This window comes from Maylandia zebra, linkage group LG23 (genome assembly GCF_041146795.1).
Source record: "Maylandia zebra isolate NMK-2024a linkage group LG23, Mzebra_GT3a, whole genome shotgun sequence".
Classification (NCBI taxonomy): Eukaryota; Metazoa; Chordata; class Actinopteri; order Cichliformes; family Cichlidae; genus Maylandia; species Maylandia zebra.
This window is the reverse complement of record NC_135188.1, coordinates 17,697,186-17,723,123: the sequence shown is the minus strand read 5'-3', so window position 1 is coordinate 17,723,123 and position 25,938 is coordinate 17,697,186. Positions and strand designations below refer to the sequence as shown.

At 40.6% G+C, this 25,938-nt stretch overlaps 1 protein-coding gene across 8 annotated transcripts in view; it reads left to right on the top strand.

Moving 5' to 3' along the window:
* mcf2l2 (MCF.2 cell line derived transforming sequence-like 2) overlaps positions 1 to 25,938 on the top strand; it is a 112,845-nt gene that overhangs the window by 14,446 nt on the left and 72,461 nt on the right. For 6 of the 8 annotated variants that reach the window (XM_004552944.5, XM_004552945.6, XM_004552943.5 and 3 more), the window contains exons 2-9: positions 16,078 to 16,161; positions 21,118 to 21,232; positions 21,532 to 21,622; positions 22,117 to 22,236; positions 23,292 to 23,408; positions 23,519 to 23,668; positions 24,232 to 24,356; positions 24,465 to 24,579. In XM_004552944.5, coding sequence (XP_004553001.1) covers positions 16,078 to 16,161; positions 21,118 to 21,232; positions 21,532 to 21,622; positions 22,117 to 22,236; positions 23,292 to 23,408; positions 23,519 to 23,668; positions 24,232 to 24,356; positions 24,465 to 24,579 — 917 coding nt within the window. Of the gene's footprint in view, positions 1 to 3,005; positions 3,385 to 16,077; positions 16,162 to 21,117; positions 21,233 to 21,531; positions 21,623 to 22,116; positions 22,237 to 23,291; positions 23,409 to 23,518; positions 23,669 to 24,231; positions 24,357 to 24,464; positions 24,580 to 25,938 lie in introns of those variants that run through there. The other 2 variants (XM_076880643.1, XM_076880642.1) reach the window with 2 other exon arrangements.

Sequence of the window (25,938 nt, the reverse complement as noted above, 5' to 3'; positions counted from 1 at the left end):
AGCAAGTTTTTATGCAATCTCTTCCCCTTTTTGAGCAAATTAACTGAACTTTAATCATATACTATATATAAAAGATGACTATAACAATTCAGTCACTGATAGGTTTGTGGAGTGTCAATTTTTCAACTTTGATACTTTCATGTGTACAGTATATATTTAAATGCGTGCAACATAAGGGATTGAAATATTGTGATCTTTGGGGACTGACTCACATTTGGAATAAACTCCAAGTGCCCATTTCCCATTTCTCCAAGTTGCAGTGTTTGGCACTTCCTTACTTACAGTGTTGGGAAGGTTACTTTTAAAATGTAATCCACTACAGATTACAGAATACATGCCCCAAAATGTATTTTGTAACGTATTCTGTTACGTTACTTGATGAGAGTAACGTATTCTGAATACTTTGGATTACTTAATATTCTATCCTGCTTTTTACAACTACATGAATGTACTATTGCTGTGTTATTATTATTCAGTAATAATTATTATTATTACTGAAGGTTACTTGCCATACCAATACCAAATAGATTTTTAATTCTTAATATAAAATGAATAACAGTAGGGTGGACATTAGGTAAGGCTGCACTTTTTGCAGCGATCTTGTATAGGAAACTAAATAAACACCTCCGAACCGTAGTAAAGGGACCTCTGGCTAATACGTCGGGTTCATGTCGGGCTTGTAGCCGAAAAATAGCTTTACTTTGTTGTCTGGGTCGACTATGCCAGCGAGAGACAGAGAGAGGCGTTGAAAGGCTGCTCCAACGGGACTTATTGTTTCGGAGGTAAAGACAAACACAGTGTACAGTCGACTCTTAATAGTTTACTTACAACTGGGCTCGTCAGGCACTCTTTTTGGCTGCAGTGGTTATATTATATTGACCATCTTCCATCTCCCGTTTCTTCTCGGTGACATTTCGTACTTTTCGACTCTTTTTCTCCCTCCTTCGCTCACAGACACATAACGGGTATGGCAGTCCATTCTCCCTGCCCATGAGGCTACATTCTTTAGGGCTATGCCTGTAACAACCTGCCTATTGCCTTCATATTAAATCATTTTGTGAATATTTTTTAAAAATGTTTCTTCACGTCATTATGCGGGCCGCAAATAGAGGTGACATGGGCCGCGAGATTGAGACACAGGCATTAGACCCTCTTAATGCGTGTCTTGTTTAGGTTTCCACCGGTGGGGAAACCAAAAATAGAGAGGGCATAGCCTAACATATGAAACAGGAAAATACGGCCATGTAATCCATTCATTTCAACAAAGTAACTGTATTCTGAATACCACCCTTTTAAACGGTAACTGTAACGCAACACAGTTACTCACATTTTGTATTTTAAATACGTAACGGCGGTACATGTATTCCGTTACTCCCCAACACTGATTACTTATTTCCTTTCTAACCTGCTTCATTTGAACACTTTCCTTTTTTCCCCTTCTTTTTTTTCAGAATCAACATAAAGCCGAGGCTAGCATGTATCACAATCTGAATGAATCTGAATCTGACTGTGCTGCTTTTTCACTTCCTTGCTCAGACTTCTTGTTTTTGAGAACCTTTGTACAATGTGGAAGAATCATGAACGCACACACACAAATGACATGCCTGGGAATGCAGTAATGTTTATCCACTTGTAGGAAGTAGGTCACAAAATACATGTAACAACTGAACAGGCATTGTGCTGAAAACAATGTGTACAAGTTCACATGTGCACTTGTTTATGTGTGCACGTGCAGTTTTTATGTTCCTGCTGTATGTGGATGTCAGTATGTCACTTCCGTGTTTTCTCTTTGTGTCTGCCGCATCGATCTCTGTGTACATGCATGTATCGATCCGTCCATTGCCTTCTACCTAATCTGCTTATCCAGTGCATTGTTTCAGGATTGATACCAAGATTGAGATTACTTCATTACAGATTGTTAAGTTAAAATGCACATTAGAATAAACTAAAACACATCATCTCGTCCACATCTGCCCCTGATCACCAAACCTGCAGTCTTTCATCAAGTGTCCTCTCTGCTCCACCTCAGTCCACATTCCTTCGCCTCACATTTACAGAGATTAGTTCTCCACACTCTGGACTCTCTAGTAAGTTCCCCACTGCTTAGAACAGCCAGCAACCCTCGAGGTTCTCCACACGTTTGGGCAGACACTCCCAGCTCTGCCCCGCTGTGCTCCAGCTCAAAATCACAACCTCATTCCATCAGTAGTTATTCATTTTTCATCTAATACAGTCCCATAAGTGTTTATTTAACAAACAAATCTAGTTAGCTCTGGCTTGTGTAATAGCAGTATTTCATTCATTTTCATAAATTGAATTAAAAATGTAGCTCTCAAAATGGATTATAGAAACATCAAAAAAAATTTCAGCCTTATGTTTAGAAGTTTGATTGTAACAGCTACCAACTCAACACAAGTAAAAGTTATTGCTTTACTCGTGTAAAACTATATCTAGAGTTTAACAGTGAACACTACAGTTAATTGAACACCTAATTTCTCTGTGAATACATATGGCAAACCAGACATTCATGTTTCTAGGAAGGCAACAAAAACAACTGTCCGAAATGCTGAGTGTATAAATACAACCAATACTGCGCTGAAAGATCAGGGTCAAAAAAATCTTTTTAGTGTCAGATTACTCTTGAGTGGAATCAAGCAAAAGAGGTATTTCAGTAATAATGTTTACTTCCACATGTTGTCCACATTTGGCAGCCCAACATAACTCAGGACTCATAAAAGAGACACAGACATAACAGCACAAAGATTCTGTGGCAGGAACATGGAGCCTGCAAAAATGAAGCACACATGATCAGGGCAACATGCATACACACATTCTGTCTCTCTGACACACACACACACACACACACACACACACACACACACACACACAGCTGCAGCTCCACTCTATATTTTCCTCTGTGTTCCTCCTGTCTCTTTCTTCTGACGTACGCTCCCACCCCGTCCTCTCTCTGTGGCTTCTTATAGGCTGCTCACTGCTCATAGCTGAGCTGTTTTACTACAGCTGGAGCTGGAAAAACTGACCACAGGCAAACCTAACAACAGTAACACACAAACAGTTCCGGGACTGCTCCGGCTCTGTGTGTGAGTGCGTGTGACTGAAATGCAAGAAAAGAGAGAGAGACGGAGATTTGTTCGTCTGGATGTCTGGAACAGCCTGAGATGATGATGAGGAGGATAATGAAGAAGAAGCAGCTGCTGTTGACAGACCGGGGTTTTGTTACTGGATGTCTGACTGGGTTTGGATACTATGAGTTTATTGTCATTTGATGGGATTGCTGGTCTTTCTTGGAGGATTTACTTTTTCTCCTGCGTGTGTGCTCCTGCCAGGAAGGTCTTGAGATGAAAAGCATCAAAAACATAATAGGTAATTTTCACACACACTGGACGCCTTACAGGATTAGTATTTGTCTGCACTTTGCCACTTTACTCCTCTCAGAATCAGCCATTGGATTCTCTTCTTCAGTATTCAAAGCTTTTGGTGATAGGTTTGTAGCTTGAACCTATTCGCTGGAACGCTCAAGACAATTTAATTACACAGCAAAAGCAAGACACAAGTAGGCAAAGTTCTTTGTGTTACTCATGCATGAGGGAGGCCTGCCTGGAGCAAAGTGTCGTTCCACCCACTTGACCTCCGTCAGACTCTCAGCCAGCTTCCCCATAGCACTCCTTTTATTGTGGTTACATGAATATGCATAGGTTCATTAACATATGACGTTTCATATAGGTATACATGTGGACAAAGAATACCTTGTCGGTGTGTGTCGTGTAAGTGTGTGTGTGTGTGTGTGTGTGTGGGGGGGGGGGGGGGGGGGGGGGGGGGGGGGAGGGACCCTGTGAAGACTCCCCAATGCTGGTGCCAGGAGTCTAGCGGTACATCTGAACAATAGGCTCTTATACTTAACCAGATACAGAGTAGGTGTCCTCCTATACCATAAACCAGTAAGAGCAGATATAACCTCTCTCCTGACCTTAAGACGTGTGTGCATGCCAGAGTGCTCTGGGAGGCACACAGAGTCTCCACAGACTGCTAAGGAGCAAACCTCTACCAACATGACATTGATGATAAAACTCTAAGCATATATGAGTAAATATTTCTAAGCATAAATGACAATCAACAATATAAACCTAACATTTGGAGAATAGACCCTGTAGCTTTTCAGAAAAAACATTCTTTTCTGTAAATCATAGGTTCAGTGATGCCAAAAAAAAGTGCTAATGCTTAAGGCATTTTATTTTAAGATTAGAGGAGCTACAAAGTGGTTTTACCTGGAACACTGACAGCTGCAATTCCAGGGCTCCATGGTGCTGTAAGCTCACAGGAAAATCAAAGAGAGTGGAGGAACATAACAGAAAAAAAAATTCCTGGTGAGTTCTAAGAAATACCAAAAACAAGCTGCACACACACTAGATTATTTTATAAACTGACTGTGGCGAGGCTGGCACTACACACTGCAACTTAAGAAAGCACATGCAGGAAGGCTAAACACAAGCGAAACACAAGACTTAATCAATTTGAAAGAATAAAGAGAAATATACAACTAAATCCACATTAATGCCTTTAAAACACCACTTCTCCTTACTACTTTGGCATGCAGCTTATTCCAAGATAATTTTAATGCTTTTATGCATCTCCTCTCTCTTAATGTTGACTCTGGACAATCAATGATCTTGAGGACAGGACTCGATGGAGGTCGGAGCAGAACTGCTTTTTTTATTGAAGAAGATAGTTTTTGTGACTCTGACAGTTTGGTGTTACTTTTCAGACACCTTCCTGGTAAATGCACAATGGAAAAGAATCTAAAGTTCCTAAAACAACAGTATTCTACAGTAATGTAGACATTATTAAAAAACAAAGCCTGAAGAATTAGAATCTCCTCAGTCCGATTCTTTTGAACTAATAATTATTAAAAGGTGGTGTAGTTATTCTAAAGACATTTTGGAAAGTTAGTATATTCAGTTTGTCCATTACAACATACATTTATGAAACAGGTGCTAAAAGGTGGGTTTGATTCCCAAGTCTCAGGCCAGTATCAAAATATTAATGACTATATTTGGCTATCCATAGGTACTCTAGTCCTTTGTTTCTGAAAGATAGGAGCAGAGTCACTAAACAGCTGTGCTAAGCTGTACTGATCTTTAAGATCTGTAATGGATATATAAAGAAGAAATGTGAATATCCTCATAGATTCCTCCTGGGAATCTAGCAAAGAGGTGGTTCATTATTATTAGGCAGCCCAACGCATTAATCATAAAAAAAGGCGAACATAACAGCACACAACATGGAGTGTGCAAAACGAAACACACATGACTGTGGTGACAATGTGTGAGAGCATGCTGTTTAATCCCTTTCAGAGCAGATGGATTAGGGTCACAGCCTAGGTGTGTATATTCTAGCAGTGTGTGATAGTGTTGGCTCCATATTTTTGTGGCTGTGTGAGAAATTACTGGCCACCTTTTGGGTACACTGAAACTCCTTCACTCAGTGCTGTGATCACTTTCATGTCTTTTTGGTATTTTAACAAGAATTGTTAACATTTAACATAGTTTAGATATGTTAGTGGACAGAAGCCATTTTGTCTGTAATCAAGGCTTTAATGACATGAATTACACTGGACAAGTCCTTTCCAGACAAAGTCAAGCTTGTCTTTTCCTGCTTTGGTAAGACCTCTGGGTCTGTGTGACCATAGCTGACCAAACAAAAGTGCATAGTCAGGGGATCTTACAAAAAAATACTGCTTGGAATGGGGAAATATTTCTAAAACATTTTAGCTAGCAGTGGGATTTACTAGTGACATGTGCAGTGCTCATGATGACCTGGAACTGGATGAGGGGTTAGGAAAATAAATGGATGTTTTATCCATAGACTGTATATGAAAAGTGGAGATAGCTTAAAAAACAGTGAGTTCAGTACAGAAGTGCTTTGGAGCTGCGTTCTTCTACAGGCCAGCAGGGGGCGACTCAGTTTGTTTGCAAAAGAAAGTCTACGGAAAAAACAGGTCCTGTGATCTGTTATATCTTCACTCCGGGTTACTAGTATAACAATGATACTCGGACCACGACGTAACTTGAGGTATTTATTATAACGGCATAACTTAACATGGAGCTAGCCCGAGCGACAGCCTAAAGCTGGTTTCCCATAATGCCTCTGGGCATGACCGCTACAGGTCCTGTTATAACCCAAAATACACAACATCTCCTCCCCTCTTACAAAGGATGTACTACGAAATAAACAGGTGATCTACTCACAAACTTCAGTCTTCACTGGCACATGACAGTAATAGCCTCACAAACATTTCACCTCTTATTAACTGTAAGGTTACAATACCAACTCTTTTAATTGCTATCTTGGGGAGTGAGGGTGGACTACCTCAACCTCCCCCATGACCCATGGGGATTATTCTGCCTCGTTCATTTGGGTCAGGTGCCATTTAATAACTCAGACGAACAGGAGGCCGCCGCTCTCTGTTGGGGTATCGGCGGTCTGTGGTAACGTCAGTCTGTGTGCTCTCTTGTGGAGCCTTTGTTCCTGACACCGAAGATGCCTCAGTCTCTCTTACAGTCTCATTTACAGGTGGAACTACTGTTCCTGATGTGGTGGAGTTCTCTACTTGTGTGTGTGAAAGGGCTGACGAGTCGATGGATGCATTTCCAAGATCTCCGCAAGTCCCTGCTGCAGACACTGGTGCGGACCAGAGTAGCTGATCCACGTGTCTTCTCCACACTCCATCGGCCATCTGAACTGTATATGAAACTGGACCAGTTTGAGCAATGACAGTTGCAGGAACCTACTTGTGTACTCCTCGGTAGTTCCTGGCCTGCACTGACTCGCCGGTGCTGAAGACTCTGTCCTTGACCTTTTGACCCCTGTACCTGATTTGTTTCTCTTGTTGTTTTTGTACAGTGTCCTTCACAGTTGAGGGTTTCAAAAGATCAAAGGTAGTGCGCAGATCTCTTTTGAACATTGCGTTGGCAGGAGATGTCCTTGTGGTAGCATGTGGACTATTCCGGTAGTTAAGCAGAAACTTGTGCAGTCTCTGATGCAGTGCTCCTTGGCCTTGTGATGTTTTCAGTGCATGTTTCATTGTCTGAACAAACCTTTCTGCAAGACCATTCGTTGCAGGATGGTATGGAGCTGACATAATGTGCTGCACTCCATTAGCCTGTAGGAAAGCCTCCATTTCCTGTGAAACCAGTTGAGGTCCATTGTCAGAGACTATCTGAGTAGGAGATCCAAACCTACTAAACATTTCTCCTAGAGCTTCTATGGTCTTTTCAGTGGTGGCTGATTTCATTATGGTCACTTCAGGCCATTTACTGTGTGCATCAACAGCTACAAGAAACATTTTGTCCTCGTATGGACCTGCAAAGTCAATGTGTACCCAATGCCATGGCTCCTGTGGGAACTCCCAGGGATGAAGAGGAGCAAGTGGTGGGTTGTTCCGGACCATCTGACACGAAGAGCAGTTCTTAGCAATCTCCTCAATCTGTTTGTCCATATTTGGCCACCAAAAATAGCTTCTCGCTATTTCCTTCATTCTCACTATTCCACTATGTCCTGCATGCAGTTGCTTCAACAGTTTTGGTCGCAGTGACATGGGAATGATGACTCTCCTCCCCCACAGCAAACATCCCGCCTGAACAGGAAGCTCCGCCCACTTTCCCAGGAAAGCCTTCAGGTCTACACCCTTACTTGCAGGCAGACCCTTAATGATCCAGTCCAGCACTGCTGCCAACACAGGGTCATTTCTGGACGCCTTTTTCACCTGCACAGCCGAAACAGGTGCTGTCCCTACCTCCCTGAAGTAGAGGATCTCAACTGTGTCAGAGACGGGTTTTTTAACAGGAAGGGGTAACCTGGACAACCCGTCTGCATTGCAATGAGACTCCGATTTGCGATACTTGATGTCATAAGAATGTCCTGACAATATCAACGCCCACCTCTGGAGACGTGAAGCAGCAAGAGATGGAATCCCTGTATAGGGTCCCAGGATGGTTGTGAGAGGCCTATGGTCAGTAAACAGTGTAAACTTCCTACCGTACAGGTACTGGTGGAATTTCCGAACACCGAATACAATGCTCAGTGCCTCTCGTTCCAGCTGAGCATAGTTGGACTCTGCTGTGTTTAATGTCCTTGATGCGAATGCAATTGGCCTTTCTTCGCCATTTGGGAGAATGTGGGAAATCACTGCCCCCACCCCATAGGGAGAAGCATCACAAGCAAGCTGAATTGGGAACTTGGGATTGAAGTGGGTTAGCACCTCAGATGCAGTCAGTGAATCCTTTGCCTTTTGAAAGGCCTCTTGGCAGCTTGCTGTCCACTCCCATGTTTCTTCCTTGCGTAGCAGGTTGTGCAGTGGTTTCAGGAGTGATGCCAAGTTGGGTATGAACCGTCCGTAGTAGTTCAACAGCCCTAAGAAAGACTTTAACTGACTGACATGTCGTGGTGGGGGTGCATCCACGATTGCTGTGATCTTCGAAGGTGCAGTGTGAAGTCCATTTGCATCAATCACGTGCCCTAGATATTCCACAGATGACTGAAAAAAGTCACATTTCTCCTTACGGACGCTCAATCCGTATTCCTTCAGCCTCTGAAGGGTCGCATCCAAGTTGCGCAGATGCTCTTCATCATCTGCTCCTGTACACAGGATATCATCCAGACAGCATTGCACACCAGGTAATCCGCTCAGGATTTGATCAATCGCTCGTTGAAACAATGCTGGAGCTTATGTGATGCCAAAAGGCAACCTGCAAAATCTGAAAAGTCCCTTATGTGTGTTAATAGTCAACATGTCACGTGACTGCTCTTCAACGTGCATTTGCAGGTAAGCTTGGTTGAGATCTATTTTGCTGAACTTTTGTCCTCCACTCAGACCAGCAAATAAGTCATCAATCAGCGGAAGGGGATACTGCTCTGCTGTTAATACAGGATTCACGGATACCTTGAAGTCTCCGCAGATCCGGATTCCGCCGTCCTTTTTAGGAACTGGAACGATGGGCGTGGCCCACTCGCTGGTCGTAACCGGCTCCAGAACCCCATTCTTGACCAATGCGTCTAAATTAGACTCCACTTTGGGCCGAATGGCGTACGGCACAGGTCTAGCCTTCATAAAGACTGGCTTGGAGTCAGGCTTGAGATGCAGCTTCACTGTAATTTTTTTCATGCTGCCCAGTTCCTCACGAAAAACCTCCTGGTGTTTTCCCAGTATGGCCTGTAGCTGAGAGGAACCATGCGACAGCTTTCTCACTCCTTGCCAGTTGAGTCTGATTGTTTTGAGCCACACACGTCCCATTATAGCAGGGCAGTTCTTCTGCGTAACATACACAGGCAGCTTAGCAGTTTGGCCATTGTATTGAACAGTCACCTCTGCCATTCCTTTCATAGGCACTCGATGTCCAGTATATCCTTTAAATACTGTGTCGGAGGGTTTGAGTGGAAGGTGCTTCAGACATGTCCTATAGACATTATATGACACTAGTGATGCTTTTGACCCAGTGTCAATCTGCATTTTTACAACATGTCCCTCCAGTTTGGGCTTGATCCAAAAGCCGTCTGAGGTTTCATCCACCTTCAGTATTCGCACAGTATTTATTGCAGACAACACTTCTTCATCTGAGGAGTCATTTGCTCTATCCTCATGAAGCTTAACTGTGTGAACATGTCTTTCTTTTTTGAATCTTGCAGTGCCTCTTTTATTTCCAGGCTTTGAGTCCTTATCCTTGCACCTTTTGTTCCTGCATGCCTGTGCTACATGACCTTTTTTTCCACAGTTGTTGCAATCCATTTCTTTGCACCAGCAATCACTAGCAAGGTGTCCTAACTTGCCACAGCGGAAGCATGGTCCCTGTGCATTTGCTTTACCATTGTCTAGTTTGTGTACTCTGTCTGTAGCATGTAGCGCATGGGCTTCTTTTGATGCCATTTCCATGGTCACACTGATATTAATTGCCTTCTCAAGAGTCAAGTCACTTTCCGTGAGCAATTTCTTCTGTGCAGCTTAATTTCTTAAACCACACACGAGTCTGTCTCTTAATGTGTCATTTAAAACATCTTTAAACTCACAGTGTTCAGCTAATTTGCGTAACGATGCAACGAACATTGTGACAGACTCACCCTCTTCTTGGTTTCGCTTGTGAAACCTGAACCGTTCAGCGATCACGAGGGGCTTGGGCGAGAAGTGTTTGGTCAGTGTGTCCACGATCTCTGTGAAACTTTTATTGCCTGGCTTTGCTGGCTGTAGCAGGCTCCTTAGCAGGGTAAAAGTCTTTGGGCCTATCACACTCAAAAAAATGGGCACCAGTTTAGCATCCTGTATGTCGTTAGCCGCAACGAAATATCCAAAACGCTCCGTATATGAGCTCCATTGCTCCGTGCTTTCGTCGAAGGGACCGATAGGGCCAGTAACTCCAGCCATTACTCGGCCCCTGGTTGAATGGCACTCTTCCCCTCACAACTGTTCCTTTTCGTAACGTCTCTTTTTCCCGTTTACGTTTGGTTAGCGTCACTTACGGAGTCTGCCTTCGTCGTCCTGTCCGCTGTACATTCCTCCCTCCGGCGCCGTCTAACACCAAGTCAGTACGAGGCATCAGCAGGAAAAAAAAGTGTAAAACTCCAAGCGGACTGCAGCGTCGGTCCAGACGTCCTCATCGCCACTTTTGTTAAATCTTCACTCCGGGTTACTAGTATAACAATGATACTCGGACCACGACGTAACTTGAGGTATTTATTATAACGGCATAACTTAACATGGAGCTAGCCCGAGCGACAGCCTAAAGCTGGTTTCCCATAATGCCTCTGGGCATGACCGCTACGGGTCCTGTTATAACCCAAAATACACAACATGATCCATGCCCTCAGTAAATACTTTCCCGGTGAGTTATGAGATCAGTCCCTAGTTTCACTTCATAGAGAACAAAACATTATGCTCATTTTCTACATTATAGTCCCCATTAAGCTCCACAACAACAATAGTTGGTAGTAGTTACAATTAGTTGGTAGCCCATTACAGTTTAAAAAGCTAATTTTTCAAATCAATAGGCAACGTCCATCCTTTAAACACAGGTTTTGGTTTGATCATTATGCCAGCTCAAATTATAACTCCAGCACTATCTTACATTGATTATGGTTCATGTTCAGTCTGCCAACCTCAGGACTTTGGTGTCATATCCTTTATCCTGGTTTTGTTGAACAAGACGCTGATGTCACTGTACCTTTACTGTGTTCTTACATACACAGAAGAAGAAAGTACAATAAATACTACATCTATTACATGCACCAGTGGGACTAGATGTAAAAGGGGAGTGTAGATATAACCAAAAATCAAAATTGCTTGGAATATGCCTTGTTGTTTACACACTGCTAACACCATCTGATCTCCATCAGAGCACTGACAATATATTTTGTTAACTTGCTGCTGGCGCAATGAGGACTTTGTCAAACTGAAAAAATGTCCCACCCTTTGAAGTAGGGCTGTAAGGTTTGCAGCTTTCCTCATGGGGCTATAATTTTGGCCATATTGAACAGGAGCTGCTGCCCAACATAGAAACAGATGCTAGTGAACCATTTAATTGTAGTAGTTCAACATATCTACAGAAAACTTTGTTAGTTCCTGCGTGTTGTTGTCCAAGCTTAATCTCCCAAATTAAGAATTTCACTGGTGCCATTAGAGTTCATTGCGTCCTTATAGGAGTTCCTCCTGCACGTACCCTTTGTCTCCTCAGGACTGCTTCAGTTTCTAAAAACAGCACTTTTCTGTCAAGCCTTGAAGTGGTCATGCATCACATCTGTCTTCACCACTCCTTTCTACTTTGATGTTCCAACAATACAGAACAGTCTCCCTCGTCGGGTGCCTGACCTGGATCTGATTGTATAACACTACTGTTCTGAATGTTCTTAGACAAAATTTCCTATACTTTTTTTTTTAAAATTAACCTGATCTTGAAAACTTTGTTTTTTTTATTTAAAATGATATTAAACAGTGCAACCACTATATTAAATTTACCACAGGGCAAAAGTTTGCATTGGATGTTTGTTTTATAAAATGTTTTAGAATAGACACTTGTCACAGTGATGGATTGATAGTACACAGTGTTTAGTTTTATGTAGCCAGAGCAGTTTGCACAAGTTGCACAAGTATAGCAAATATTAGATACTCCGAAGACAAGGTTTTGTTTTAAGAAGACATTGTTGTGTGTTCTTAGCAAAATCAACAAAATCTTATAAAACATTTCAGGATGCACTCGTCTGTAACAGAAGCTGAATTTTTAATATCCTTGGTGTGTCAGTAGAATCAGATAGTAACAACAGAGGTACATTGATGATGCCTCCATTAGCGTCCACTACCAGCTGTTATGCTCTTCTGCTTCTGTCCCCACTCCCACTAGCACAAGACCTACCCAAGCATGTTTCAGAGTAATAAAGTGCAGTCAGTGTAAATGCATGTCTTTATTCTCTGTAACAGAGAAAGGCTTGTTCACTGCACAGTGCACTTAGAGCTTTACCCTGCAGGAGAACCATAATAAACATTAAACCAGAGCAGGAATACATATCCTTAAAGCCTCGTCTAAGAATGCTTTGTTCCAGTTCCTTATAAATGTCATATGAACAGCAGTCAGAAATGGATAGCTTTAGAACTGGCTGCTTAGGATGAACATGTGATGTGCAAAGAAAAATGGAGATAAAGGTCCCTAAAGTCAGCCTATTATTATGTGTTCTGCCATGTATGCTTTTGTCTGTCATATAATTACTGTTCCACTGCTGTTTGATCATATTAATGCTGGTCTAAATTATAAGGCTTCAGATTGCTTTAAATGCTTTGCTTCTATGTTTGAATCTTTATTCATCTGAATTCTATTCAGTTTTATTCATATAGTGCAAAATCACAACAGGAGCCGCTTCAAAGTACTTTATATTGTAAAGTAAAAACCGTATAATAATACAAAGCATATGGATCACATTTGTATGACGAATCCCTAATATGGTCATCTCAAACACATACTGTAGCTCTGGCTGAGAGAACAAAAGACCCACCCACATACTCTTTAAGCCTTTGTGAGGGGCTGCTAATTAAAAGACAGTTGGGTTAAGATATGAAATGTTAAAATGGCTTGTTTCAGACTGAGGAACTCAACCAAAACCCAAGATAAGATAAATAACAATTGCTTTGAACTGCAGATCACACAAAGCTCCTACTGTATAGAGACCACAAAAATATGGACTTTTAAGTCTATTTCATAGCAAAGATGTTCAGTAGAGTTGCATATTCTATTTTGGCCCGAACTGATTAATTCTTGGCTCTTTTTGATTCATCACAAGACATATTATCTTAATGCTAAATACAATAAAATGTTACACAAAGGGACAATTTTACATCACTGGTAAATATACACTTGGCTGGTACATTTTAGCTACTGGAAACCTTTGTTGGCGAAAAGTCACTTGATGCGTAATTTGTGAGTAAAGTTCTACTTTTTCTACTCAAGATCCACTTTTCTTTTCTTGAGTTGTTGGTAAAAAATCATTCAAGTTCTCTTTGAGTTTGCATATTTTATGTGAAACGTTTTTAGGTTCACATCAGCAATAATACTGGTGTACTAACAGAAATGTATGGGAAAATAGCTCAGTAGCCTAAGGTCCATGTTTGAGCATTCAGCCAGCACCAGTTTAGGGCAGTCAGCTTAAACAATAAACTGCTTTGATTCAGTTTTTATTGTAAATTGAATTTGGAGTACAGCAGCAATGCCCCTTTCCACTTACACGTCCTAACAAGTCCAACAGGTAGAGAAGATTGTCAAAGATACGGAAAATCAAATAACAAAAATCAAACAAAACAGTGTCAAATTATATTATAACACCTTCCTGCCCCCATTTTGTCTGTTTTTTCCTAAATGAATGCAGACAGATACTTTCTTATTAGTCTCTGAACCCCTGACTGATTCTGCTGACCTTTGAAATGGCCAATAATGTTTATGCTACCTGCAATCAATTTTCTCTATAAAACAATGTCTTTAGATTTTTCAACTTTAAAACATATCAGAGGATTTTTGTGCTTCAAGTTCAGAGGTATATACTGATGTTTTATGAAAAAATGTGTGCGTATATTGATACGTGCTTACCTCTCTTCTGTAGGTAAGGTCACAAAGTGTCCAGCCTAGGGACTGTACTTTTTATATTAATGAGTGAAATCTGTTGTTGGCCTCAACGCCTTTCTGTGGTATCTGTTTTGTTTACTTTTTACTTCCTTATTATGCATACCTGTATCTGCAGTTAAACTCAGAAAGCAACTTGTCTGGATGAATGTCATGGATCGCTGTGTGGCAGGCAGGATGAGGACCCAATCGCAAAACTCACAGACTCAGGGGATGAACTCAAAAAGCAGCTTTATTGCTGACAAAGGATGACAGGAAATACAAAACTAAACTGGGAAAAACTAACAAAGCTCACCAAGGAACACAGGGGAATCACACACAGCATGAGGGAGAACACGACACAGAACTGAGGGAGACGCAGACATAAATACACAGAGGGTTAACGAGGGAAGTGGGAGCACACGGGGAACACAGGTGACACTGATAATCATAACAAGACACGGCAGGAGTGAACACCACACTGGCGGGAGACGGGCAAAGTAAAACAGGAAGTACAGAGGTTCAGACAGGAGGAGAGAGAGCACGGGGAAAACACAGACATAACGGGCTGGGGAAAACATAGAATAAACACAAAGAGAGACAAGGGCTCATGACTACACAGAGGGGCACACAGGGGGTAAGAGTCACGAAGGGAAAACACTTAGGGAACAACACACCAGGGCAACTCAGGAAACATGGCCTAAATAAGGAACAAAATACAAAAATACATGAAAACTAAGAATACTGGGCCAACATGGCCCAGGACCATGACAATGAAATGGTTGAACGTGGCTCACAGTGTGTTTGAAGATGAAAATTCTTTCAGTAAGATGACAGATTCAGGACTGGAGTGATAATATCTACCTGTAGAAATGTCTGCTTTCCCTATTTCTCATTGGTACAAATACCCATTAAATTGTTCTGCGACTTACATTGGAGACTCCTGAAGTATTCATAATGCATCATGAAAACCTGGTTAATCAGACTCTGCATGGCATAGATGTATTTTCCTTGTATTGTTTCTAGTTGCCTGCTTCCATTCCACATCACCAAAGAATTACAAATGGAGCTAGGTGCCTGTCTATTCAGAGGATTACTGAGAAGCTTCAGGTGCTCAAGAGTGGTAAAGAACTGCTTGCTAGCCAAGCCTGTCAGGTCTCACCATTGTAATTCTCTAATTGCAGAGCGCTTACGTGAGTTAGCCCTTGCTATTGTCAAACTCATGTCACAGTTGGTAGTTGCAACGGCTACCAGACGTTGCAACTACGCTACCAGACATCCAAATCTTACTGTGGTTTTCTGCAGTGCTCCATGAAATAGCTACTTCATAGCTTTATAACTTTATAACTTTATACTCTAATGTGATTTTGTGTGCTAAGCTGCTAAGCTAAGGTTAAGCTTTTGATCAGTCAAACTAAAGGCTTGCCTTTTTTATTCAATTTATACGGAAGTCTGTATTAGCTCCTCATCTTGCAATTCATGACATGACTGGAAATCTTTATTCCGGAGTTATCTGCTAGAATAGAATAGTCATTTTTGGCTGTTTTGTTTTTAGGGTCCATTTTAATAAATATTAATTAATTTGATATAAAATTAATTTTACGTAAGTAAAATTGTGCTAGCAATGCTACAACTGAGCTGCACGGCTACCAGACATCCAAATCTTACTGTGGTTTTCTGCAGTGCTCCATGAAATAGCTACTTCATAGCTTTATAACTTTATACTCTAACGTGATTTTGTGTGCTGCACTCTAGCCTGTTTTCTTTGATCTCCGATTAAATGATCAACTGGTCTTATGTGTGGCCTTTTTGATTTTATATTGTAGTATAATATACTTTTATATCATATGCAGCTGATATATGATATATGATATCTGTAATGTCTTTTCAAAATAGATCCATGGATAATTTACCGTTTTTTGCCTCCTTTCAGATGAGATCATGCAGCAGGACATCAGGCCCCTGCTGGCCGTAGACATCATAGAGCAGCTTCACCGCCAGTTTGCCTCGCTATCTGGTAAGTAACCTGCAATGTTCTATTTGCCCTCATTCCATACCTGAAGTTCATGTTAGGTGGAGGTATTGAAACAAAACTCTGGGTGGGACAACAAATGAGCCGTTAAAAGGAGACAAATAAGGAAAAACAGGAGACACAACAAAAGTAGCAAACACAGGACAGAGTATCTGTTAACTCATGAATACTGCTATAGTACCATAACAGAAACATTAATAATCACACCATTATCATTACTAGCTACATTAAATCCACAGTTCCGTAAATTTAAGAGAAAAATATTGCACATATTTAGTCTTTTATGGCCATTATGTAACATGGAGCACTAATTAAAGCCTTTTTCATTTTTTACCCCTGACATCCTGTTACAGTACCACTTCTCCCTGTGCCTTCATGCTTACTGTAACTAAAGCTTCGAACCCAAATTGATTTTAATGATTTTGATATTTCAAAAAACCCCAAAAACATTCTCAGCAGTTTTTTAGCTGATGTTCTATTTTTGTGTTTTGTATCACAAGTTATGCAAGTGCCAGAAGAAAGGACTTCATGTGTAACTCAGCTGCTTCACTCTCTCATGACTTTTTATTCTTCACCGAGGAAATCACAAGCAAACGGATAATATGAGGAAACCACTGAAATCCCTTCAGCTGACTTGCTCACTGATTCTATTTGTTGATTTTTTAAAAAAAGAGGAAATCTGCTGGAGTGATATGTAATCATGATTCATTTAATTCCACAAAACACAGCAGTTCACTGGAGGTTTATACACACACAGATCTTCCTGTCCACATGTTTTGGGTTTTCTTTTAATTCCCCCTGGGGATTTGGGGCTTTTGAAAGTTCATTTGGCATTTTCAAGTTTGCTATGGCACTGAAACCTTATTCTCTTATTTAACAGTATTATTATATTCTGTCCTGGCATCTAGGTGCAAGTATCTGCTTTCTTGCAAACACACAAAATGGAGCTTGGTCAAAGATAGTGGATGCTATGATCTCGGGGGTTTTTTATGTTGTGCTTAAGTTGGCATTTGAATTCCTTATTTAAGATGTTCTCTGTTTGTTTTTAGGCATCCTGAGCTTTAAATAGAGTTAATTTTGCCTATATTTTCCATTTCACTGTTTCGTTATTGTTGTTACTTCCTGTTTTTTTTATGGTAGTTATTTGTCTCCAGCTTTACTGCCCCACTACCTGTCTTGTTGTCCTTGATTACTTTGACCTGCATCTCCTGACTCTTCTGTATCCAGCTCCCTGATTTCCCTTTTGTCCTGACTTTGCAGCACTCTTTTCTCTACCAGCTGACCTACCAGTCTCTTCCTGCCTGTTGCCTGTCTATTTTGTGGTTAAGCTTTTGATCAGTCAAACTAAAGGCTTGCCTTTTTTTATTCAATTTACACGGAAGTCTGTATTTAGCTCCTCATCTTGCAATTTATGACATGACTGGAAATCTTTATTCCGGAGTTATCTGCTAGAATAGAATAGTCATTTTTGTCTGTTTTGTTTTTAGGGTCCATTTTAATAAATATTAATTAATTTGATATAAAATTAATTTTACGTAAGTAAAATTGTGCTAGCAATGCTACAACTGAGCTGCACATAACATGTTGTGTAATACTGATTTATTAATTCAAGATTTCATCCAACACACATCTTCCAGGGAACTGCTTCCTCCAGTTCTTTATAGGCTTCAGATAATAACATCTCAGGGAAATTGGCTGCAATAAAGATAAAGTCATAGCACAAAGAATTGTGTAAAAACACGAGCCAATAAAAAACCAAGAATGAGTAGACCACCAGACACTTTCAAATTCTAAAATGTAATATACACATTAATGTTGTATCACCTTTTAAACTGAGAGCTCCATACGTGACAGAAGAAACATGAGAAAACATAAGCATTTTGTTTGCTTTTTGATTTCTTAAAAAAATATTTGAACATTTTTTTACAGCAACTTAAAGTTCAATTTGAAGCCTTAAAAACATTTAAGTGCTATATGTTTCTTTGTTTCTTTGTGTTATTGAAAAGCTTTTCATTTGAGGAAGTGTGGATTTGAACTTTGTTGCTGAGACTATTGATGAGGAGAACATTAGTGGATGAGCAACTCTTAAAATGAGTTACACTAAAAGTAATATGCCATACCTTTAAAATATTGAATTCAATTCTTTTTTTCTTTGTTTTTTTTAGTCTAATTGGCACAAACACCTAGTTGTGCAGTCTGCTGTTACAAACTCTTATGAAATAATTAACAAGAGTTGTTCTAAAGAGCTCACCAAAAGCTTTTAGAAGTCATAATAACTCACCCATGAAGTGGTGGACCATATTAATCTACAGAGAAGTGTTACAGAGATACATAGTGTGAAAAAGTCACAGACATCCTAAATTCAGTAAATGCAAAGATTCAAACCTCCTCTGGTATTAGCATCAGCACAAAAACTGCCACCAGAAGCTTCTTGGCATAGGTTTGCATGGCCAATCAGCTTCTGTAGGTGTAATGCGTAGGTGGTTCACTACATGTATTTGCACATCATAGCTCACAATGATAAGCCAATGCGACCAGTTATTAACTAGCATGGAGCTGGTGGAGCATTGCTTTTAGCATCCCAGCATTCACACTTGGTGCCCTCAGACTTTTCCAGATGTGCTGTTAGTGGTGACACAGCAGTCTGTGTGGTTCTCCAGGGATGCCTCTCATTCCTTCTCTCAGTCGTCTCACCAAACAGCCAAAATAACTGTTTCCAAAAGTTCCTCTCTCAGCATTACTTGCCTCTAGAATTACATAAGGGTAACACAAGTCTGGTTCATAGTCCTCACCACATGTGTGTGCCTACTGTGAGTGTGTGTGCCTTCTCAGTAGGATCCAGGTTTAAACGCTATGATCATTTGGTTTGCTATTTTTGTCTCTCTGTATACACATTTTATATATACATGAACTGGAACCAGTGAGGGTTTCCTTTTGCCAGAGACCAGTTAGGAAGTATACCAAACAATTTCATGCCTCTTTTCTTAGAGTTTTTATGATTTTGTTTTCCCTCATGGACAGCTGCAGGATTTGTTGCTTTCTTTTGATTCTCCTTAAAAAGTAAAGGGGAAACACATCACTGAGTGGTCAATGTAAAACCCGTCACTTTTTCTGGGTTAGATGACCTTTGCACTACTAGCAGCAGACAAGGAGTTGCAAGCAGGAAATTGGAAACATGCACATTTCACATACTTTTACGGCAGTAACTTTATTAGGGAGAATTAACAGAGTCTTTTATGTTCTTAGAGAGGAAAATGTATATTTTTGTGGAGTGTAAAAGGTTTTCAAAATAGTGTTTCCTTCTTTCTACAAGTTTCAGAAAGTTGATATGACTATATCTGGCAGACATAAAGCATTATTTGAGTCATTTTAATTTAATTTACACTACTGGAGCTCTGTTTTGGTTGGTTCTCCTTAGTGGGAAATATGGGTTCTATAACATCTCATAATGTTTTGGGATTTAACTAATAACACTGCAGCACTTACCTGCCTTGCCTAACAGATGTTTTTTAAATGCCAGTATCACAGATGTCAGACCATGACTCCCACTTTCTTCCCCTCCTGCAACGTGTTGAGTATAAACTTTCCATTCTCAGCAAGTTAGTTACATGTTTGTGGTTGAGAGATGCTGGTCAGACAAAATTCTAAACCAACAAAAATATCCTCAGATGTGCTGATTCAAGGTTATGCACAGCCCTTTAATGTCTGTATTAATGTCTGTAACTTTTAGCATTACAAACACTGTTAGTTTTTTTCTCAAGTAGCATGCCGTAGCAATGTTTTATTTGTCAAGCCAGCAGATTTATGGCTCATGCTCACCATCTAGTGACATTTCGAGACATGTGCAAGTATTGGATTTTTCCAATCTGTATCTGCAACTAGAAGTGTCAAGACTACTGGTTGCACACTGGCTCCTTGTAGGGCCCTTTTATAGATCTGCAAAGGTAAAGCATACTGATGATCAAATATAGTAAGCCACAAAAGCCTTGATTACGAGACAGAATTAACAATGAGAACACACAAGTTTGAAAATAGTATACGACTAGTATTTTTAGACTTGTGTTTTGCTTAGCATTTACATTAGCCAGTTTAAGTTTATGAAATAATCATGGTTTGAGTTCAATAATTTCTTTTAAATCTTGAAACATTATTTAGATTATGGTTTAATGGTGTTTATTTCAGGTACATCTACAAAGTGTTGCAGACATTGAACAATGACACTAGAGGGTTATCCGCTGTAGTGAAATGTGACATGAAGAACATTAATTCATAGTTATATAGTGCTTTCTAGTCTTACTGACTACTCAAAGCACTTTTTTCACAATACAAGCCACATTCAAATCTCAAGAAGACTGAAGCACACAGCCTCATCCACAGCAAGGACCAGTAATTCATGAGTCAAGTATAAGACTACCCTGAGGTCTTATACTTGACTCATTGAACAGTTTGGTCTTCTTACAGTTGGCAATGAAGACAAAAAGAGTGAAAACAGTAAAACCAAATCTGTGAGAAGTGTAAATAAAATGTTATGGTTGGACATATACTAAGAACACAATGTAGTTTAACTTTAATTGAGAGCCTAAAGGAACAAACATAGTACTGAGGTGTTAGAGTTGGGGTGTTCCTCTACCATTTTACATTTAGTAGAACCACATTCCCAAAAGTCATTGCCCATTCCCCATGTCGCTAATTTCATCTGGGTGCCTGTAATACGATTCCTACTGGGAAAACAAAACAATTTCATATATTCTGATTTAAATGGTGTCTTAACTTTCATTTCAGATATCTTAAATGAAACACAATTTCATACAGCTGTGATGGAGGTTTTACAGATGTCCGCATTTCAACTTAAAGGGAATCCTTTAAGTTATCAAATGATAAAATGTCTTGCAATACAGTTACTGCAGTTATTGATTTGGGTTTATTTTTTCTGTGCTATAGGAGGGCGAGGGAAAGATGGTGCCCCCATCATCACTTTCCCAGAGTGCTCAGGCTTTAGCGAAGTGCCAGAGGAAGATTTCCTCAATGTAGTTACTTACCTGACCAGCATCCCCAGGTATGTATACTCACACACAATTAAAACTAATAACGAGAAAGATCATAAAGATAAAATTCCATTTGATTCAAAACTATCCCCACAGGATCACATTTGATCCTGGGTGCTTAAACGTCTTCACTGCTTCATCTCAACAGTAATATCATAAGGCTTTCTGGAAATTATGCTTAGTGGTGTACTAATTGTGTATTCCTTGAAATGTGGACAATTCTTGAGTTCTGTATTTTCCGGAGCCTGAAACCTTTGGGAATTTGATTAGCATGGCCTATAACTTTAAATTGTTTTCCTCCTCTCTCCAGCCTGGATGCTGCAAGCATTGGCTTCATTATCATCATCGACCGGCGGAAGGACAAATGGAGCTCAGTAAAGGCCTCTCTATCCAGGATCGCTGTAAGTTCAGTGAGATACTTAAATCACCATAGAAATATATACAAGGACCTTTTTAAAATGTTTCTTTTAAGTCTTTGTGTTTCCTACACAGGCGTAACAACCCTGTGAAAGCCTCATTTTCTTTTGGGCCCTTACCGTCACATTGTACCAGAGCAATGGATGGATCACAAACACATTCATTGTAGAATTCCTCATTTAACAATCAATTTCAATGCAATGGCTTGTAGTACACACCTATATCACAGCAAGAGTGCCTCTAGAACAAATCTCTTCACTCCTTCCTATTTTAAACACCATTTTTACTATCAGGCTCAGTGAGCTTGAACTAAAATGGGCAGATCTTTCATAACATGCTTCTGTAACAAACTAATTATGACCTGCAATAGTTTTATACCAGAAGAATATATTTTAGCTTGTTACAAGCAACTTACAGATAACCATGAGAATGAAAAGATGCAATATCTTATTTTAAGTTCATTTGTTATATTTTCCAGGGGGCATTCCCAGGAAATCTTCAGTTAGTGTTGGTGCTGAGGCCATCCAGGTTCTTCCAGAAGCATATAGCAGATATTGGGATCAAACTACACAAGGATGACTTCAAAATGAAGGTACCGGTAAGCATGCAGGTGTTTTATTCTGAGCCAGGGTATGGTTCTGAAACAGACACCTAAAAGAGAGACAAAAAGTATTCCCCATGATAATAGTTAGCTTTTTTGATATACTGAAAGAGAAAACATGTCATCCAAACACACAGAGATGCTATGCTTTAACACAACGAGGGATTTTTTTTCCATAGAACAATTCCTTAAATTGCATAAGGTGTGATTTTTTTTTTATCACAGCACAATTAAACCTAACATTTCAATAGCAAAGTATGAAAAGCATCAAGCATGCACCACCCACCCATCCATCCATCCATCCAACCATAACTCCATCCATCTATCAGGAAAACTACACTTTCCTCTCCCTGGCCACTTTCTCCAGTGTTTCCTGGAGGACTCCAAGCTTGTTGAGAGATGTTATGTCTCTTTTGTAGGTGTTAAACATAACTATAGCTTTTTATCCTTTGATGGGCATGTCAGTGGTATCAAAACGATATAAAAATACTGACAAAGACAGACACAGTGGATCAGTTGTCAGAGTTGTGTAACATAACCAGGTCTTCCTCAATCCACTGTTTTGTTAAGATAAACACTGTGTCACATTTTTGAAGGACTGAGCAACAGTGAGCAAAGAGGTTTGGTGGGAAAGAAAGACTGGCTGCTTTGACAGGAAAATCACACAACAGGAAAATTGCATTTATTTTTTGTGAGGGAAATCATTTCATCATAGATCTTAGGTTTTAGCTAAACAAGATAAATAAATTATTCATGAATACATATTTTGATACTTATTTTCAAGTCAGCACCTACAAATGCATCTCGTTTTTTAAAATTGTGTATGCAAATGTAGTAATAAAAACAGTAACCCCTTACTTATATGGTGCTTTTCAAAGCAAAGTTTTGAAAGGTACAAAGTGTATGTCTTGTAAACCAAAATGTTTGATTTCCTATTTAGTAACTTACCAGGCAACGCTTCCCATCTTGCAACAACATTGACTATGAGAAGTTGTTCTACCAATTTTACTTAATAATAATGGAGCACGTAAAGCAATGCACTGTGTTTGCAGATCGTGATGCTGAACTCGCTGTCTGACCTACATGGCTATGTGGATAAAAGCCAGCTGACCCGAGAGTTAGGAGGAAACCTGGAATACTGTCACAGTCAGTGGATACACCACCGAACAGTGAGCACTGACTTACTGTAGCATTCAATACCAGATTTGACATTATAGCAGGTGTATGGTGAGCTAGATTAGAAGACATTGCAGAGTAACATGTGAGTCTGTTTCCATAGGCCATAGAAAATTTTGCCATGACAGTGAAAACCACAGCCCAGATGTTACAGAAGTTCGGGACAGACCTAGCAGAGACAGAGCTGCCCAATGACGTCCAGTGCACCAAAGACCTCCTTACAGCACACACCGACAAACACAATAACCTCAAGGTAATGTGGTGCATTAAATATGCTAGGACACACACACACATATTAACATGAGACAAAGCAAGTATTTTTACACTAGTATATCTGGTTAGCACTGGTGCCTCACAGCAAGAAAGTCTTGAGTTCAATTCCACCATCACGCCATGGTCTTTCTGTGTGGAGTTTGCATGTTCTCCCGGGTCCTCCGGCTTCCTCCCACAGTCCAAAGACATGCTGTTAGTGGGGTTAGGTTAATTGGAAACACTAAATTGCCCATAAGTGTGAATGCAGGAGTAAATGTGAGTGCAATTTGCTGTTAGCCCTGCAACAGACTGGCGACCTTTCTAGGCTGTACTCTGCCTCTCGCTCTAAGACAGCTGGGATAGGCTCCAGCCTTGGAATATTCTACGTGACTGACTTTACCTACTTCAAATATCAGTTTTAAATGCAAAAGTGTAGATGTCTTTAATTCCTCTACTACATGTACTTGGATATTTCTGCTGAAATAGGAACTTGCACAGATTTGCAAAAGTTTCTCTATGATATTAATGTTCTGTGATATTAATGCTTCTGTTTCTGTGAATCAGGATGAACTGAGGCTAGCTGTGAAGCAAGGCACCACCTTGTATAGTTGTATAAAAGATCAGTCAGCCAAGTCAGAGGATCATGAACTCAACCCTGATGAGATGGAAAACCAAACTACTGTGGAAAGGTAACAAACGACAAAGACTCCTTTATAGATGTCATGCACACTGTATATTGTTATGTATTTTGAGCAATTATGTACCAATTCTCATTACATTTGTAATCTGTGTTTTAGGCTTTTGGCCCAGCTAGATGAGACAGAAAATGCCTTTGAACAGTTCTGGAGCAAACACCATCTCAAACTGGAGCAGTGCCTACAGTTGCGTCACTTTGAGCAGGACTTCAGAGAGGTAAAGTATGCCATTGCCATGCAGCCTTTGGTTTTTCATGTGAGGTACTGCAAGTAGACCAGTGGAAAGGGCAATGTTTCGCATCTTCACATATTACAATGAGTGTATGTCCTCTACATTTCTAAAAATGTTTTTTTAATATCACATTTTTATGAAACAACTTGATCTTGGGATAATTTAATGCAGAGAGAACAGGGATGAGTGAATCTTTCATTTTTACAAATAATGTTTTGCAGAGGTGGCCCCTTGCTGTGTGTGTTCCCTCCGCTCTCTCCCCACCGATGCGTACACTGTCCGGTCTTGTGGTGTTTGTTGTGTCGAATCTAGCATAGAATACGTTTAGATCCTCACACAGAGGCCGTGGTGTGCTGATTTTCCCCTCTTTAGTCTGTGAATGTGTTTAGTCCCTGGCACATTCTCCCACGATTGTGAAATTGCTGTTCCACTTTGTCCCTGTACTCCCGTTTGGCTGCTTTAATGAGTTGGTAATTTGAGTGTTTGTAGTCCAATGTGTTCGCGGAGGCAAAAGCAGTGTTCCCTGCCGCCAGTGCAGTGCAAACATCACTCTTAATCCACGGTTTTTGATTTGGGTAGACTTTTAACTGTTCTGGGTGGGACGACATCTTCCACGCATTTTCTGATAAATCTGTAGACTGAGTTTGTGTCCTCATTGATGTCGTCAGCAGCCATGTGAAACATTCCCCAGTCCGCGTTATCAAAACAGTCCCACAACATGGACTTTGATTGGTCCGACCAACGGTATAAACGCCGCCTCTGGGTGTGCGGTTTCCTTACTGCTAATCGCGCTGTACAGTTCTCTGCATGTTCGATCAGTGTTGGCTTGTGGGGGGATGTAAACAGCCATAATAATGACTGCTGTAAATGCTCTCTGTAGCCAGAATGGCCAGCACTTAATCATCAGGTACTCCAGGTCCAGTGAGCAGAAGGAGTTAACCGGGTGCACGTTGGGGCAGTCACATCAGCTGTTGTTGATGCACACACCACCGCCTCTGCCTTTCTCAGTTTGCTCCTGTGACCAATGCGCTGCCCGGAACCCCCGTAGTTGTATGGCGGAGTCCGATAGCCAGGTTTCTGTGAGGAAGATCACGCAGCAATCCCGCATCTCTCACTGGAATGAGATCCGTGTCCGAAATTCGCACAGCTTGGTCTCCAGAAACTGCACAATAGCCTGTAATAAACTGGAGAGCGGTGGTCTGTTAGTGGGCCATCTCAGTCGAACCAGAACGTTGGATCTTCTGCGTCGGCGTTTGCGGCCTCCTCCACGGGGCCAGAACAAAGGTGTCTCAGGCAAGATGAATGGGGGGTTGCAAACTTGAACTCAGGTAAACGATAAGAAAA